The following is a 13,151-nucleotide window of genomic DNA, read 5'->3' on the forward strand; positions in this document are numbered from 1 at the left end:
TCTAAGCAGGCAGCCACCTGGGAAGGGTGCACACTGCACTTCTTCCTCTTCCTTTGTCACTCCTTTTCTCCTCCTCGCCGTTTCCTGTTTTGTTTTTGTCCCATTCCCCAGGCTCTGAACCAGTCCTCCATGACGCTCCCTTTTACCCTATGTTTTCCTCCTTGGCAGGTAAAGTCCTGGGCCATGGTGCTTTCGGGAAGGTGGTGGAAGCCTCTGCCTTTGGGATTAATAAGAGTAACAGCTGTGAAACTGTGGCAGTTAAAATGCTGAAAGGTACGAAGATGGGGAGGCATGATGAATGGTTTTTGTGGATAGCAGGGGATTAGTCATCTGCCTGGGAACGTCCATCTGGTTAATATCTGTCTTTCACAGAAACATCTCGAGTGATTTACACTGATCCCTTGTCATCGCTAGAGCGCATACCTGCGCTCATGCCGTTAAAGAGTCCAAGGGCCCGATCCAGCCCTTGGTGACGTGAATGGAGGTTGGATCATGCCCTAAAGGAACAACCTTCCTTCTTAACGTTTAACTCCGTGGCCTTTGACCCTGTTGACCTCTGATAAGTGATGTCCTGTCCCCATGCAGGTCCAGTGGAAGAAGCATGGCAGAGCAGACAGGGGAAGGAAGGACAAAGGGCCAGGTTTTGAAAGGTATTTAGGTGCCTAACAGAATTTTCAAAAGTGCCCAGCTCTGGTTCTGCCACAGATTGGAGTTAGGCACCTGACGTGCTTAAATACGTTTGAAAATCTCACCAGGCACCCATCTGCATCTTTAGGCACCTACATACTTTTGAAAACCTGACCCTAATTGTGTAGAACTGTTTAAGGTCTCAAATTGGTAACATAGTCTCTAGATTACTGCACGTCTGACAAAGTACAATAACATTAAGAATCAAAATATTTAAAAATCAGTTCTTTCATATAGCTGCCAAAACTCGAGTTCAGGGTTCTGCTGGAGTTAACGCCAATATTAGACACCTAAGAGGCTGTACATAGAGCAGGAAAACACTCCTTTCCTGCTTCATTTCAAGAGCTTGGGTGATATCAGTGGCTCTTAAAGGAGAGATACAGAATCCTGAACCCCACTCTCGGCTTGTCAGTGAAGGAGGAGCTGCTTTTCAAATCGTTTGCTTTCAAATGTGATTGTAATTCATGTTTAAGCGCCACATTCAGATCAGAGGTCAGTAGATCACAACTCTGTTGAAGTCAAGAGAGTTGAATCTGCCTTAGGGCCAGTTTCAGAGCTGGAGTAAAATTGCATTCTACAGATTTGAGATCTTAAACTTCTGTGGCCACGTTTTCAAGCAGGCCCCTAAAATGGCACCCTCCTTTTCTGCATGTTGCCCATTTGGATAAAAAAAATCATTTTTGTTTGCACGTATTGGTTACCAGGCATATATACAACTACCTAACATGTAAGCAAAAGGGGCAAGCACATAGAGAGGAACATTTGCATGTGGAAACCAAGTAACTAGAGCTGTCAAGCAATTAAAAAAATTAATCACGATTAATCACGTGATTAATTGCGCTGTTAAACAATAATAGAATACCATTTATTTAAATATTTTTGGATGTTTTCTACATTTTCGAATATATTGATTTCAGTTACAACACAGAATACAAAGTGTACAGTGCTCACTTTATATTTCTTTTTGATTACAAATATTAGCACTGTAAAAAACAAAAGAAATAGTATTGTTCAATTCACCTAATACAAGTACTGTAGTGCAATCTCTTTGTCATGAGAGTTGAACTTACAAATGTAGAATTATGTACAAAACAATAACTACGTTCAAAAATAAAACAGTATAAAGCTTTAGAGCCTACTACTCCACTCAGTCTTACTTCAACCACTCGCTCAGACAAACAAGTTTGGTTATAATTTGCAGGAGATAATGCTGCCCGCTTCTTGTTTACAATGTCACCTGAAAGAGAGAACAGGCATTCACATGGCACTGTTGTTTCCAGCATTGCAAGATATTTATATGCCAAATGCCCTAAAGATTCATATGTCCCTTCATGCTTCAACCACCATTCCATATGTCCATGCTGATGATGGGTTCTGCGCGATAATAATCCAAAGTAGTGCGGACCGACGCATGTTCATTTTCATCATCTGAGTCAGATGCCACCAGCAGAAGGTTGATTTTCTTTTTTGGTGGTTCGGGTTCTATAGTTTCCGCATCATATGTTGCTCTTTGAAGACTTCTGAAAGCATGCTCCACACCTCATCCCTCTCAGATTTTGGACGGCACTTCAGATTCTTAAACTTTGGGTCAAGTGCTGTAGCTATTTTTAGAAATCTCACATTGGTACCTTCTTTGCGTTTTGTCAAATCTGCTTTGAATGTATTCTTAAAATGAACATGTGCTGGGTCATCATCCGAGACTGCTGTAACAGGAAATATATGGCAGAATGCAGGTAAAACAGAGCAGGAGACATACAATTCTCCCCCCAAGGAGTTCAGTCACAAATTTAATTAACGCATTATTTTTTTAATGAGTATCTTCCACATAGAAGCATGTCCTCTGGAATGGTGGCCAAAGCATGAAGGGGCATACGAATGTTTAACATATCTGGCACATAAATACCTTGCCACACCAGCTACAAAAGTGCCATGCGAACGCCTTTTCTTAATTTCAGGTGACATTGTAAATAAGAAACAGGCAGCAGCATCTCCCATAAAGGTAAACAAACTTGTTTGTCGTAGCAATTGGCTGAATAAGAAATAGAACTGAGTGGACTTGTAGGCCAGAGGTGGGCAAACTATGGCCCACGGGCCACATCCGGCCTGCAGGACCGTCCTGCCCAGCCCTTGAGCTCCTGGCCCAGGAGACTGTCCCCTTCCCCCGCAGCCATGCTGCCATGTGGTGCAATGCTCTGGGCGGCGGGGCTGCAGACCCTGGTCTGACCCGGTACTCTGTGCTGCATGGCGCAGCACGGCTACCTGTCCTAGTGCAGCCACGCTGCCAGCCACCGGTGTTCCAGGCAGTATGGTAAGGGGACAGGGAGTAGGGGCAAGGTTGGATGGAGGGCAGGGGAGTTTGGGGGGTGGTCCGGGGCGTGGATGGGGTCGGGGTGGTCAGGGGGCGGGGAACAGGGGTTGAATGGCGGCAGGGATCCCTGGGGGCAGTCAAGAAGGAGAAGGGGGATTGAATGGGGTGGTGGGGAGCAGTCAGGGGAGGGGTGTCTGGGGGCAGTCAGGGGACCGAGAGCCGGGGCGGGGTGGATGGGGCAGGGGTCCCCATGGGGCAGTCAGGGAATAGTGGGGGTTGGCTGGGGCAGGAGTCCTGGGGGGGCCGTCAGGGGGCGAGAAGCGGGGTGGTCAGATAGGGGGCGGGGGCCAGGCCATGCCTGGCTGTTAGGGGAGGCACAGCCTCCCCTAACCGGCCCTCCATACAATTTCAGAAACCCGATGCAGCCCTCAGGCCAAAAAGTTTGCCCGCCCCTGTTGTAGGCTCTAAAGTCTTAAATTGTTTTGTTTTTGAGTGCAGTTAAGTAACCAAAAAAAATCTATATTTGTAAGTTTCACAATAAAGAGGTCACACTACAGTACTTGTATGAGATGAATTGAACAATACTATTTCTTTTGTTTATCATTTTTCTAGTGCAAATATTTGTAATAAAAATAATAATATAAAGTGAGCACGGTGTACTTTGTATTCTGTGTTTTAATAGAAATCAATATATTTGAAAATGTAGAAAAACATCCAAAACTATTTAATAAATTTCAATTGGTATTCTATTTAACAGTGCAATTAATCGCGATGAATTTTTTTAACCGCGATTAATTTTTTGAGTTAATCACATGAGTTAACTGCGATTAATCAACAGCCCTACAAGTAACTATTCATCTCAGTGCACATTTGTGCATATGGATGCACCATGTAAAATCTGTGGGAGCAATTTCAGAAGCCCGTTTGAAAATGTGTCTGTTTGTGACTACATTTTTCCGGAAGTTTTGCAGATCCCCTTTAGGTGCTGTTGTTTTCTGACTTTGAGGCCTGGCAGATTTTGTTTAAGAAGGAGCTCCTTCCACACAAATTAGGAAAATCTTCACAGTGAAACAGCCAAAAATTGCAAATCCCAGAGGTGGTGAGATTAGGAGGGAGGAATGTAGCAGAGAAAATGCTCATGATAAAGGAGGATACAAATTGTGAGTTAAATTGAGTCATGGAGAAATAACAAAGTATCTTTCTGCCTAAATTACTACCAAGACACAAGGCCTGATGCTGTTCGTGTTCTCTGGGGAAAATGCCATGTAGAATGAGCTGCTCAAAGAGTACCTTTGGGTGTTTAGAATAATAAATGGACTAGAGAGTGAACTCCTGGGTTGAAATCAAGCTGGGGACTCTGAACCTGTATGTTCCTATCTTCAGTCAGGATCAGAAAACCCCAAATTCCTTTTGTTTCCCTGAAATGGGTTTGTGGCTCATCACATCAGCTCAAGAAGTCAAAAGGCCAAGTTACAAGTGTGTGTGTGTGTGTGTGTCTAAATCTGTGTGTCTATAACCCTTGTGTGGTCATTTTATCCGTGAATATAAACCACTTCCAACTACCCCTGACCTAAGTGTGTCGGGCCCAACCTGTGTTCGCTTTTACTTCAGTGTTCTACATTAATAGTCCAACCCACCCCGCCTTCGAACAGTGATTCTGCAGGGCTGAGGTTATTGCTTTATAAGCTAATATTCAAAAGTCCTAAAGCCATATCTACACTAGTGCCATAACCATGTTGACAAGAATTGTTTTAACTCAGTTATGGATCATGCTGCCATGGTTTGGAGGCTACTGGGGATAAGCCTCAGTAAAAAGAAGGGAGGAAGAAGGGGCTGTAATTAAGGGGGAACCATAATTCAGTTCATTTGTTTCCAGAGGGAGCTACTGCAAGTGAGCACAAGGCGCTGATGTCGGAGCTGAAGATCCTCATTCACATTGGAAATCACCTCAATGTCGTTAACCTGCTGGGTGCCTGCACCAAGCCCAATGGTAAATATCCAAGACCACCAAGGCAGCTGGCCGTGAAGTGAAAAGCTCTTTCACCTCTATGCTGGGCATCATTCCCTCTGCCTCACTCTGCCATTTCCTCCGTTGTGTGTGTGACTGTGTAGGTGTGCATTAGCGTAAGGATGCAACTGTTTGTATTTATTTGTGTGTGTGATTGTGTATGTACTGAGCGCAATGGGATTGTGTAGTTGTGTAAATCAAGAGAGATTTTAACCCCATGTCCTTAACTCTGCCCCAGGAACTCCTTTGTTTCTTCTCTTCCAGGCCCACTCATGGTTATTGTTGAGTTCTGTAAATATGGAAACCTCTCCAACTACCTGCGGACCAAACGGGAAGGATTCAGTCCTTACACGGTATGTAGCCTCCTTCATCTTGTGGCATCTCTAAGGGCCCTTCCCATGATTAGTGAAGGAAGAAGAATATGTCTGGCTTGGAATGAGCTTAACCCTGACAATAAGATACAAAGACCTCATGTGTCAGTTCCACGTAACAGTGTGTTTGATGTGTGAATGCAGAGAGTAAATTTCTTCCTGTCCAATGGGAGATTGGTGATTCAAGGCCAGGATTGGGCTCTATTGGTGGATCAGAGTTGGGAAGCCTAGGATACAATGAATGTGTCAACTGAGTTACTGCTGCAGTGGTTAGACGATGTGTCCCATGATTACCTTTTGGGCCTGGCCTGCTTCCCAGGAAAAATCACCCAGACTGCGCATCCAGGTCCGGTCCTTAGTAGAAGCAGTGAGAGCAGACAGAAGGAGTCGCTCTGGTACCAGCAACAGCGCAATCTTCAACAGGCTTCTGATGAACAAGAGCCAGACAGCACAGCCCAGACAGGAAGGTAATGAGCCCCAGTCTTCACCAGCAGCTCCTCACTGCATCCCGTTAAACTAGTGCCAAACTTAATTAACATTGAATAATTAAGGCATCTGACAATGTACAGCAGGGAACTCTGATTCACCAGGACAAATAGGCTATTCGTCTTGCATTAGTTGGAATTGTGATATTACGTGATCCTATGTTACAAAAGACAGTGTGATGAAGATTAATACTGTCTATGGAGAATGCTAGCAGTTTTTAACAGATAATAATCCTTAGCTCTTACAAAGAGCTTTTCGTCTGGAGTCTCAAAAAGCTACACAGAGACAGGTAAGTTATCACCCCATTTTACAGATGTGGGAACTAAGACACAGACTGTTTAAATGCCTTGCCTTGGGGCACAATGCAAGTTTTTGGCAGAGGTGGGGTAGAACCCTGGTCTCCTGACTAGACATTTTATTCAGTTTTCCAGATGGGTTGACTAAGTCACATGGAAGACTAGTGGCTTTTCTGGGGCTACCCAGTGAGTTCCTCTCCCCATGTGATGTAGGACATGCGTCTTCCTCTTTATGTGAGAACAGATAAAGGGAGATCCCTGAAAGGGAGAGAGGGAGCCTTCTTCCCCTCTGATGCTGAGGCAGACTATTAATTAATCTAATCACTTCGCTGTTGCCTTGTGGTTCCCCCCATCCATCTCTTGTCTCTTGTAATAAACTTAGACTAAATTCTCTGGGGCCAGGACCAGCTTCTCACTCTGTATGTGTGTAGTATCTAAGTAATGGGCCCTGATACCTCAGGGCCTTTAGTCTCTACCACGATATAAATAATAAATATTAATAGTGGTGAATATGGTTCATCTGGAAGCATCCTCTGCTTGCCTAGTTCTGCAATTGGCACAGACTCCATAGGTCTGGGATTTCTCTGTGACTGTCCTAATTGAAGAGCATAAGCTGCGGGAATTTTCTTCCTCAAACTTGCACAGACTCCTTGAGTGAACATTTCTTTACCTGCAATGGTCACAGGGAAACTGTACGGTGGATCTGGTACTTTTAGGAAAGAGGTTCCATTAAACATCCTTGTAGTTTGCCTAGATGCTGACCTGGTCCAGCAGTTGTGGAGGTGGTCTGCGGGGGGAGGGTAAATTCCACCAGCTGGGTGAGATAACAATTTTTCTTTCCTTTCTGGACAGTGGATGATTTGTGGCAAAGTCCATTGACTATGGAAGACCTAATCTGCTATAGCTTCCAGGTGGCACGTGGAATGGAATTCCTGGCATCCAGAAAGGTGAGTTTGCCTTACTGTTTTACATTTGTCTATCTATGAATGACCTTACATGGTGCCCACCATCGTAGTTACTGAATGCTTCATATGTAGGTGTGGGTATTATTTATACATACACATATACTTAATCTCTGTGTCTTAGTTCCCCATCTGTAAAATGGCAATGAGGTGAGGGGGGATATCAATTTATCCACAGAACACCCCTGTGAGGTAGGAAACTATTCGTAGTTCCCTTTTTTACAGGTGGGGAACTGAAACACAGAGAGATTGAGCCACTTATGCTAGGTCTCAAGAAGTCTGAGGCAGAGGTGCAAATAGAACTCAGATCTCCTGAGTCCCAGTACAGGCCCTTAGCCAACCTTCCTTTTGATTTTTAACTTCAGCCTCTTTCAAAAGAAAAAAAAAAGGTACCAGCTCCCATAAGGAAGCAAAATGTAACTTGTTTTATTCTGTTTCCAGCATCCAATACTCTGTGAGGCAGTTGTTTGTGTGGTTGTTATTTATTCTTTGTGAGCTCATGGGATTTGACCCCAGATCTCCAGAGGTGGAAGGCGAGTGCATCTAAGTGCTGGGATCCTACTTTCATTGCTACGAGGGAACTGAATGAGAGGCACATCAGTTTCCCCCGTTACCCCTTCTGATCCCCCACATGTCCCACTCTTTGTGATTTTGCCATTGTTTTTCCCCTTAGTGTATCCACAGAGATCTGGCAGCTCGGAACATCTTGCTGTCAGAGAACAATGTGGTGAAGATCTGTGACTTTGGACTGGCCCGAGACATCTACAAGGATCCTGACTATGTCAGGAAGGGCAGTGTGAGTATAGAATCTAAGCTAACTCACATCTGGATTAGAACTAGGACTGGAAGTATAAAAACCATCCTGTGGCTGGTATATGCAGGGAAAGACCAGGGAAACAGGAATGAGCGAGTGATCTAACACCATCTGTGACAGGAGAACATTCAGACTGTAATCCCTCACTGGGTTCAGCCAGGAATGGGATATTTACTTATCCGTGCATATACTGCTGTAATCACTAATGAGCTCTAAACAGAGCATGGCAGATCTGTGTACATCTCTCTTCCTTTCCCAGACATCAATCCTTATCCCTTCTGCCCATCAGTCCATCCTTCTCTCCTTTCTTAGCTTCTTAACTATCCTTTTTCGTCCTCTTTTCCCTGCCTGTTTATCCCTAACCCCCTTCTGTATCTACCAGACTTCAATGATTCCTTACTTTTGACTGAAGAACTGCCTGACTTCACATGTGCATCTTCATCTGTCTATAACATTGGCCAGGGAAGAGCAGTTGCAGGATGTCTGGCTTTGCTTCCCTGTTGGTATCCATAGCCTTGTTCCAGGCTGTGATGGTGACTGAATTCCAACAGCTTGTTTTTGTCCCACAGGCTCGCCTTCCTCTGAAGTGGATGGCTCCAGAAAGCATCTTTGACAAAGTCTACACCACCCAGAGTGATGTCTGGTCCTTTGGAGTCCTCCTCTGGGAGATATTTTCACTAGGTAAGTGGTAGTGGTCATGATGATGATGTCACTATGCCTTTCTGTGCAGGAAAAATGTTCTCTTCTGCAGTATGTCTGAGGGAGAAGTGGGAAGAAAATTACACCTCCTCCCAATGTGGGGCAGAGGGCATTCTGGAGATCACTTCCTCCCAGTGTGAAATAAAGGTGGTAGTCAAGACTAGAGGTCTGGAGACAGCCTCCTCCTAATGTGAGGGTTTCTGGCTGAGAAGAAAGATCCACTTCATGAGTGGGAGTGAACAGAATAGTTACTGCGTCTCAGTTTGGTTTGAGAGGAAAGTAGAATGAGGAGAAAGTTTGGTTGTTATCCTATGGACTTCATTTTCCAACCCCCGGACCATCTTTGGATTTTTGTCCTAGGTGCCTCGCCCTACCCTGGAGTGCAGATCAATGAGGAATTCTGTCAGAGACTGAAAGATGGTACCAGGATGAGAGCTCCAGAATACGCAACTGCAGAAATGTGAGTTAGAGATTTCAGACCTGAACTCCCGCTAAGGAAATACTATAAAAAACACAAGAAAACATGGGGGCCAAGGAGGCCAGGGGAAAGTCCCACAGGTGGGTTGGATAGCCTCTCTCTTTCAACCAGTGTGCGGTGGGCAGGCCCTGCCACTCTTTAGCCTGCTACCAAGTCTCCAGGAAGGAGCCTGAAACAAGTAAGAATAATCAAAAGAACTGGAGGGATGTTTCAGAGCTATTTAAAATAATTCAACTTTAAACTTCCTTCTGTGCAGGGTAACCAAACTGGGATGGTGCTGTAGGAGGCCAGGTGGTTACATGGGGGATCACATTCCCCTCCATCACAGGGGTGTTACAGTAGTCCTTGTGTTCAATTGGGGGTTGCAGCTTGAACAGGAAGGATGAACTTGATGAACAGTGCACGTTGTTTCCTCTTGGCAGTTATCGTATAATGCTGAGCTGCTGGCATGGGGACCCCAAGGAGAGACCAACTTTCTCAGACCTGGTGGAGATCCTGGGGGACCTTCTTCAGGAAAATGTCCAGCAGGTGAGGTTTTCGTGTACTGTCATAATCCAGCACCAAACTGCGCTGGGCCAGTTTTCTTCAAACAGCTCGTTCTTCCTTCCTTCCTTCCTTCCCATCCTGCTGGCCAGCTATGTCCACATCTGACTCCCTGTGTGTTTGTGCATGTGTGTGCAAGCAGAGGGGCATAGCAGGGGGTCAGAGCCTACATTGGTGCAAATCAGCATAGCACCATTGGAGATACAATATATATGTTTGCTGGTATAAATTAGTGTAAATTTCACTTTGTAAAATGTATATTTCACGGTATCAAACATATCACTATTGTCTAGCTATAGGACAGATCCTTTTAATTATTTCTCAGTTGTCTTTTTAGTATTTTTATCCTTATCTGTAAATTATGACTTGTTCGTTTTTAAACTGATTCAAACTCCTGGCAGGCTCCTGCCTCTGTCAGGCACAAGTAACAAACACCAGGAATTTTTGAAACTTTCCGGATCTGAGTTTCATGGACATTTGAATTAAATAGTTATTCTTTTGCATAAACACATGCAAACAATGCCATACAGATTTACCTTAACGTGTTACTGTTACTACACAGTAGCTTATCAGCACTTTTATCTGGTATGATCACGCCACTGTGGTTTTAACTTTTCCTTTGCACATTATTTTAGGTGAAGATAGCTGGATGCTTAAATATGACTAACCTTCTCAATTATAAACAAAAATTAACCATTTTATAAATGCAGACATGTCTTGTCTGCAGCTGTGTGTCTTTGGAATGCTGACATTTTGTTGGTACATCACATAACAGGTGTGTGACATGCAACACACTGCAGGTGCTGCTCAGTAGTTGTTGATAAGTCAGTTAGCGGGAAGTACTATACCCAAGGCAGCACCTGACATAGGGTTTATTCTGTATTGTATGTACAGGACAGCCCAAAGGCAGTTAAGTGGCTAACAGAGAGCCTAGGGATGGAGGTCAGCAGAACAAGTACCATACATACCTGTTATAAACACCGAAGAGGAAAGCCTAAGGAACTGTATGCATTATCAAGTTATGGAATCAGAGTTATTTTCTTTCCCTGTTCCCCCCATACATACACATCAACACACACTGTACACACCTGTATGCACGCAGGCACTTAACTCACTGTACTCAAAGGACATGGAAATCTCTAGGGGGTTGTTGTGTTTCAGAAAAGCAAAAGACCTAAAACAGGAATAGAGAGACAAGGTGGGTGAAGTAATCATGGGAAGGAATATTTCCATTTTATGCAGTGTAGTTGTAGCTGTGTTGGTCCCAGGATATTGGAGAAACACAGTGGTGTGATAATATCTTTTATTGGACCAACTTCTGTTCTTTCGAGCTTACATAGAGCTTGTCTCTCTCACCAACAGAAGTTGGTCCCATATAAGATATTACCTCATCCACCTCGTCTTTCTAATATCCTGGGACCAATACGGCTACAAAAACGCTGCATACAATGGAAACACTCCTTCCCATTATTGATGGTGTCTATGTACAAAGTTCTCTCCTGTTTGCAGAGTCCTCTTCTCTCTGTAAGCCCATTCACTTTCCTTCCCTTCAGGAGGGGAAGGATTACATCCCACTGAATGACTCTCAAAGCTCCGAAGATGACGGCTTCTCCCAAGTGCCTTCCTCTGTCCAGCAGAACTCTGATGAAGAGGAATTTGACATGAGGCTACGCTGCCACAGCTTAGCAGCGAGGTGAGTTCCTGCTGTCCTTTGGGAAACACTCTGAGAGGCAAAGAGAGAGCCAACAGGGATCCAGACTTCTAAGGATGCCCTTTGGAAGTGCTAAGATTCCAGTAGTGCTCGGTTGGGAGGTGCATTCTAGGCAGGTCCAACACTTAGAGATTTTGCATCTGGGTTCTGTTCATGTTCTCTTCGGTGACTGGGGAGAGACCTTGATGTCTGAGCATACGACCTGCCTCCTCCACCCACCTCTAGCTACACTAACAGGGCAGTCATGGCTATAGATTTCAGGGTCCTGTGCATTAGCAAGGGAAGAGACCTGTTAGACTGTCCAGTCTCTCTCTCTTCCAATGCAGGTTGATCCCAGCTGTGCTTTATCTTGTCCCTTTCTAAATGACTCAAGTGACAGGCCTGCACCTCTTTCTTTGGGAGGCTATTCCACAATCTAATGTTGGGACATGAGGACATCTGCGTGTTGGGGCTTTAATCATGTCTCTGTTCAGTGTAACTGGCTCTGTCCCTTTCACCTTGTCCCCTACAGCAATACATCAGCAGCTACTCCTGCTGCTAAGCACTGTAACCCTACCCTGCTCAGGTGAACGGCTCCTCTGTTTGGGTGGATGGAAACCTTTTGTGGACTGGGGCTAGATTGGAAAGTCTGCCTTGCTGCCACCCTCACTAAAGTGTGCTTTCTGCTGCAGGAGGGACAGGGAACACAATAGTCTACTCCATGAGTGTAAGAACAGGAGGATACCTCACAGCACTGGAGTCTTGAGGTGTATGAATCCCTCCAGCCCCCTTAAATGCCTCATTGTGGTTGCCTGCTCCCCAGAGTAAGCTCTATATTGAGAAGGCATCATAGGGCAAGTGACCTGTTGTGAAGCACTGATCCAGATATTGGCTTATTTGGTTTACTGTGTGCTGTATGCTTCTCTTGCCAGATATTATAACTGTGTGTCATTCCCCGGTTGTTTGACTGGAGGAAATCAGATAAGGTGTCCATCCAGAATTAAGACATTTGAAGAGTTTCCCATGACACACACAATGTATAAAACACACCCGGTGAGTGGAGTCTGGGTGGAGTTGGGCAGGGAGGGATGAGGGGATTGTTTGTTTTCTGGCCCATTTACTGGTGATGGAGGAAGGACAGTTCTCTATCTGTCCATCCCAACACTATCTCATCCCATCCCATGCACACTCATCGATCTTTCATGTAAGGATTTTCTATAGCGCCCATCACTGTACGAGCTGAGTGTTGAACAAGTAAATTAGATCTGCCAGCAACGTCCAGAGGGGATTCAGCTCTTCACCCTTCCCAGGTTTGTAAGAACAAGGCCAATAGGTCAAGCACACTGAAATTGACAACAGGACCAGTCATATGCTAATAACCTTGTGCCAGACTTTTCTGGTCTGCATCATATAACACCTGGAAATGCTCCCCATGCAAACTCTGCGTTTGCATGTGCCATTTTTAGGAGGCTACATTTGAAAAGTGGGCCCCGGGTGAAACTATGGCACTTACAGATAAAATTGTCCCACAGTCCCCTCAGGGCTACTTTCTCACCCTTCCCAGCTACCTCCTGTATTTGATTTAATGAAGGATTGAGGCTGCGCTTGATGAGCAAATGGATCTCTTGACAGGGATGGTACTCATAATGCATGTTGCTTCCTTGTTTCCTCCCAGGACAATCAAACAGACAGTGGGATGGTCCTAGCATCAGAGGAATTTGAGAGGCTAGAAAACAGACACAGAAAAGAAGGTGGATTCAGGTACCTCCTTAACTCGCTCCCGTGGACCACTCTTGCTTGCTGTGGGGC

The 13,151-nt window shown here is 44.9% G+C and overlaps 1 protein-coding gene across 1 annotated transcript in view; it reads left to right on the forward strand.

The window, feature by feature from the left end:
• Positions 1 to 13,151, forward strand: part of FLT4 (fms related receptor tyrosine kinase 4) — a 102,681-nt gene that overhangs the window by 83,897 nt on the left and 5,633 nt on the right. Inside the window, exons 18-29 of the mRNA XM_048860009.2 lie at positions 169 to 273; positions 4,872 to 4,985; positions 5,268 to 5,356; positions 5,694 to 5,841; positions 7,009 to 7,103; positions 7,792 to 7,914; positions 8,502 to 8,613; positions 8,992 to 9,091; positions 9,532 to 9,637; positions 11,206 to 11,345; positions 12,275 to 12,395; positions 13,018 to 13,103. Coding sequence (XP_048715966.1) covers positions 169 to 273; positions 4,872 to 4,985; positions 5,268 to 5,356; positions 5,694 to 5,841; positions 7,009 to 7,103; positions 7,792 to 7,914; positions 8,502 to 8,613; positions 8,992 to 9,091; positions 9,532 to 9,637; positions 11,206 to 11,345; positions 12,275 to 12,395; positions 13,018 to 13,103 — 1,339 coding nt within the window. The remainder of the gene's footprint in view (positions 1 to 168; positions 274 to 4,871; positions 4,986 to 5,267; positions 5,357 to 5,693; positions 5,842 to 7,008; positions 7,104 to 7,791; positions 7,915 to 8,501; positions 8,614 to 8,991; positions 9,092 to 9,531; positions 9,638 to 11,205; positions 11,346 to 12,274; positions 12,396 to 13,017; positions 13,104 to 13,151) is intronic.

Source organism: Caretta caretta, chromosome 8, assembly GCF_965140235.1.
Source record: "Caretta caretta isolate rCarCar2 chromosome 8, rCarCar1.hap1, whole genome shotgun sequence".
NCBI lineage: Eukaryota > Metazoa > Chordata > Testudines > Cheloniidae > Caretta > Caretta caretta.